The 4,252-nt window shown below is 61.2% G+C and overlaps 1 protein-coding gene across 1 annotated transcript in view; it reads left to right on the top strand.

Annotated features, from left to right (window-relative positions):
• LOC127751974 (vascular endothelial growth factor receptor 1-like) overlaps window positions 1–4,131 on the top strand; it is a gene marked incomplete at its 3' end in the record, with an annotated part of 9,985 nt that extends 5,854 nt beyond the window's left edge. Inside the window, 2 exon segments of the mRNA XM_052276331.1 lie at window positions 3,719–3,849; window positions 3,930–4,131. Of these exon segments, the coding sequence (XP_052132291.1) occupies window positions 3,719–3,849; window positions 3,930–4,131 (333 nt within the window).
• Between the last annotated feature and the right edge of the window lie 121 nt (window positions 4,132–4,252).

The following is a 4,252-nucleotide window of genomic DNA, read 5'->3' as shown; positions in this document are numbered from 1 at the left end:
CGCCCCGCCCGTGACGCCTCGGCATGTCACCACTTCGCGCTGGACGTCACGTTGAGTGCAGCGGCAGCCAAGTCCTGATGGGAGCTGGAGCTGGAGGAGCGATGAGACGCGGCGGGAGGCTGGGGCCGGACCGGGGCGACAAGAAGCGGAGGGGCCCCCGCGACCATGAAGATGGACACCTCGCAGCCGATGGAATCAGGGCGGCGGCGGCAGCAGCAGCCTGGCAGCAGCGCGCAAGGAGGCGACTTCCTGCCCGCCCCGCCCCGGGGCCGCAGCCTCCGAGCGGTCCATAGCCCAGTTGTGGGCCCCGCTGGAGGGAACTGATCCGTCTCAATCACTCATCAAGTGAAAGGGTGAAGGGGGGGGGGGTGATCTAACACCTCTGCGCGAAGAGAGTAAGTTAAGAGCATCACACCTCGACTGTTGTGGCGTGGCGCCGCGCGATCACGACCCGCACCGCCCACTCATTCGTCCACGGCGCGAGTCATCGACCAAATCAAATAGTCGCCGAGTTCGCCTGGCGGGAAGGCATGCACGCGTGACTTACCAGCGTTCTCGCCCGCGGCTCTCGCGAGTTATGAGCCATTTCGGCACGACCAGCTGGTCTGCTCTTGCCGCCGCCGCCAGGCCAGCGTCCTGCCCACAGTTCAAAACAGTGAGATTTCCTCAAGGACCCGCACACAGAACCCCGCGCAGCTGGGTCTACTCCTAGGCTATGCCCGCAGCTGGCGGCCACCAGCTCAAAGAGAAGTAGGATCGTCGTAGCAACAGCGGCGACCCGGGACAGAAAAGCCTCCAGCCGAGGCGTAAAGTGCCTCTGCTGTTTGGGGCACGACAGTTGGAGTTGTGCCCTGTTTGGCTTGGGCTGGGCGCTTCACGCCTTCCGTGTGCACGGTGTGCACATGCCATCACTGGACAAGAAGTAGGTGACCGGTGACCGGGCGACCAGCACGACAACCTCACAAACCTGCCCAACGTGAACGTGGCGCCGCGTGGCGATGAGAGTTTGGTGGCCGCGTCGCGTCCGCGATGGGGAGACGCACAACAACGCGGAGGAAGGGCGTGAACCGCAACAGGAAACAGCGACGAACCCAAGCCGCGCGCCCGCTGAAGCGAAGTGCATCGGGGCGGCGAGGCGGTGCGGCACACAGGGCGTCAGTCCCGCCCACTCGCGAGTGGCAAGTAATGTAATAGACCGTTGTCGCTTTGTCTCTATTTCGGTCGGAGGCAGCCCTGGGTGATACGCGTTCCGCCCTTCGGGAGCTCAAGTGGAGTGCGGGGCGCGCGAGCACTCGACATACCGGCAGAAATAAGGATGCCAGAGGAACTTGTTCAAGAGAACAACTTCTTGGCGGGCCGCGGAGATAGGCGATTTGATTGAAAAGTATAGTTTCTTCATGCTGTTTCACGTCGTTTAGCAAAGTCCGTGCAAAGTGGCTGAAGTGAACAGTTCGCAGAACACGCAGAGCCTGTCAGCCGGACTACCCGATCCGGAGGAAGGTGACCCTGGCAGGGAAAACTCCAGGAAGCGTGCTGCGCCCGGAAAGAGGTTGGGAGAGGGACCCGGGGGGGGGGGGGTGACCTGCCGCCAGGCATGTATGTAATCAGCATCAGGTTGCATCCAGCGGCATCCAGATCACTTGACCGGCCGAGCCGGTCGACGATCAAGAGTACCAGTACCTCCGTCTAAAACCGCTCGTGGTCCTTCCCTGGCCGGGGCGCCCAGTCCCTATACTCCGGCCGTCGGCCGAGCCGTCGGCTCCTGCTCTGCTCCCGGTGTCGACGCGGCTGAGCAGCACGGAGCGCCAGCGGAGGGTGACCTTCACCCACTTCCACCACCTCCTGCCCTGCTGCCGCGATCCCGAACGCCGACAAAAACAAAGGCTCCGGGGTGGCGCAGTGGATCAGAGCCTCTGGGATGTGTTGTAGGCGCAGTTAAGTGACATTTCAACGCAGCAGGCCGCGGTGACGCGTGCACGCGGGGGCTCGCGGCCGTCCTGCGCTGGGTGCCGGGCCGGGCCGCGAGCCTGGCGCATCCTGGTGACCAGGCATGCATGACTGGGCGGGAGGCCGGAAGTAAAACAGAAGGACGGCCGGACGGTGCGTCCCTCGCGAGTCCCCCCACGCAAGCCAAGCCAGCCTCCAAAACAGATCAACCAACTCCTGTGGCGGCGGTGGGGCGAGGGGGGGGGGAGTCACTTTGTCTCCCTCTACATTCCCACAGGAGACCATTCCGTGTTGGGCTCCTCCTCTTCGGCCGTGAAATGAAACAACTTAGCACCGGGGCAACCCAGACTTGTTGCTTTGCCTTGCTGTTGTCGAAAAGAGCGCGTCGACGGGCCGCGGTGGCAGAAGGGCGATGCGGGACGGGGCTGTGGCTGGTGGACGGTCAACAATGAGACGACCAAGAGGACGCAGACAGGGCGCAATCCTTCCAGGCAGAGAGCAGCGTCGTGCTACGCGCGGTGGCGCGGCCGTGGCGCCGCATGAGTCAACTCGCTTACTGTTGACTATAAAGTGGAGTGGAGGGGCACACCTTGGCGGGGCGGGGCGGGGCGGGGCGGGGCGGTCACATGGTCCTTCCCCCTCCCCTTTCCCCCGCCGCCGCGCCGCACCAGGGCGGCTGCTGGGCAGCGCAGCGCGAGCTCGCCGCCCCCACCCTGTTATCGGCGGGCAATGCCACATGTGTGGCTCGCCCCGACCCCGAGTCCCCCGAGTAACAGCCGCGAGCCTTATCGTCAGCAACGCCCACCGCGGCCGAGAGGCGTCCGTCCAGCCCCGGTGGCCGGTGGGTGGCGGGTAGTGCCGAGCCGGGGAAGGCCTCCCCCGCCGTCCCCAGCCCCGCCCGGCCCGGCCGCTGACCTGGCCCGCATGTGGCGCGCGGACCACGGCGGCGGCGTCCAGGAGAGGTCGGCTCGGCTTGGCTCTCCTAGGTCCATCCCCGCGGCCGCCACAACAGGCCACAAGTGACTGAGTGTTTATTCGCTGGTCCGGCCCGGCCTGACATTGGCAACAAGCGACTACTTCCTGCGAGTCCCGCGCGCCTCGACCCGCCCCGCCGCGCCTCACTCCTGGCTTGACCGCTCCGCTCGCATGCCGGCCTGCTCCTGCACCATGGCCCTTTTGTCCTCAAATGAATGCCCCTCCCTCCCTTTTCTTCCCCTCACCGGCCCACCGCCGAAACAAGCCGGGGTTCACACGGATTTAAAAACAAACAGTTAAGCTTTTCGAATAAGCAAGAACAGCTGGGACTTCCCTGAGGTTTTACAGAGATGCTGAAGTTGTGGGCTAGCCTCGGGGCTAGGTTAGCTCCTATAGTCTTCGCGGTGTTAACCCGACAGCCCAGATGGCGCCTGATGACGTCTTGGCGCCCACCCTGCAGGGGGTCTGGGTCGGCCCAAGCAACAGAGAACAGTGATGAGGTGTGGCATTGCGTTGAGGACCTGCTGGGTCGTTGGGTCCCACAAGGTCCCACCCCCCGTCTCGCCCTGACAGCAGCACCGTGACTCTAGTGCAGCCCATCTAGTGCTTCCCTAGTGATGCTGGTCTATCTCATGGCAAGCCAGTCCATGGGTCTGTAGTCTGTACTATGGCGTCCTTCGTGTCCTTGGGCATCCCCTGTGGGCGGCAGGACCGCGGGTGGGCTGTTAGGCAGCCAGCTTCTGACCAATAGACGGGTGCACCATGATCTGATCATTTGCCTATCTTTGCGTTCCAGGCAGGGCAGTTCCGCGGCGTCCTCCTGGTCCGAGAATCGACCCCGAGCTGGACGACTACGTGCTGGACTCGAACGATACCCTCAAGCTGCGCTGCCAGAGCGCCTTCCCCGTGCGCTGGGTCATACCAGAGGTGATCTAATCTTTCAGCAAACTGTTGGTACATAGTGCTGTGAAAAACGAAATTAATTTTTATCCATTTTTCTTGAATAGACTGCTGAAGAGCACGCAAAGAAGAGTGTTTATTTTGAGAGGAAAATAGATGACCAGCCGTACATTATTCATTTAGAGGTCCCAAACTTAATGTACTTGCAAACCGGATACTACAGATGTGTTGATAATGATACCGATACCACACATTCATCAAATTTGGAGGATAGGAGCCATGTTGCATCAATCTATGTGTATGTTAGAGGTAAGGAATTTGAGTTTTTGCAACTTTTCACTGTAGCCTAATTTTAATACATTTATTGGGAACCTCAATTCATATTTAAAGAGTATTTTGGTTCCTAATTTCTTAAAATTTATAAGTAAAA

Source organism: Frankliniella occidentalis, unplaced genomic scaffold (assembly GCF_000697945.3).
Source record: "Frankliniella occidentalis isolate FOCC.00 unplaced genomic scaffold, Focc_3.1 Scaffold2564, whole genome shotgun sequence".
Classification (NCBI taxonomy): Eukaryota; Metazoa; Arthropoda; class Insecta; order Thysanoptera; family Thripidae; genus Frankliniella; species Frankliniella occidentalis.
Note: the sequence above shows the minus strand (reverse complement) of the source record. Positions and strands in the feature narration are given on the sequence as shown.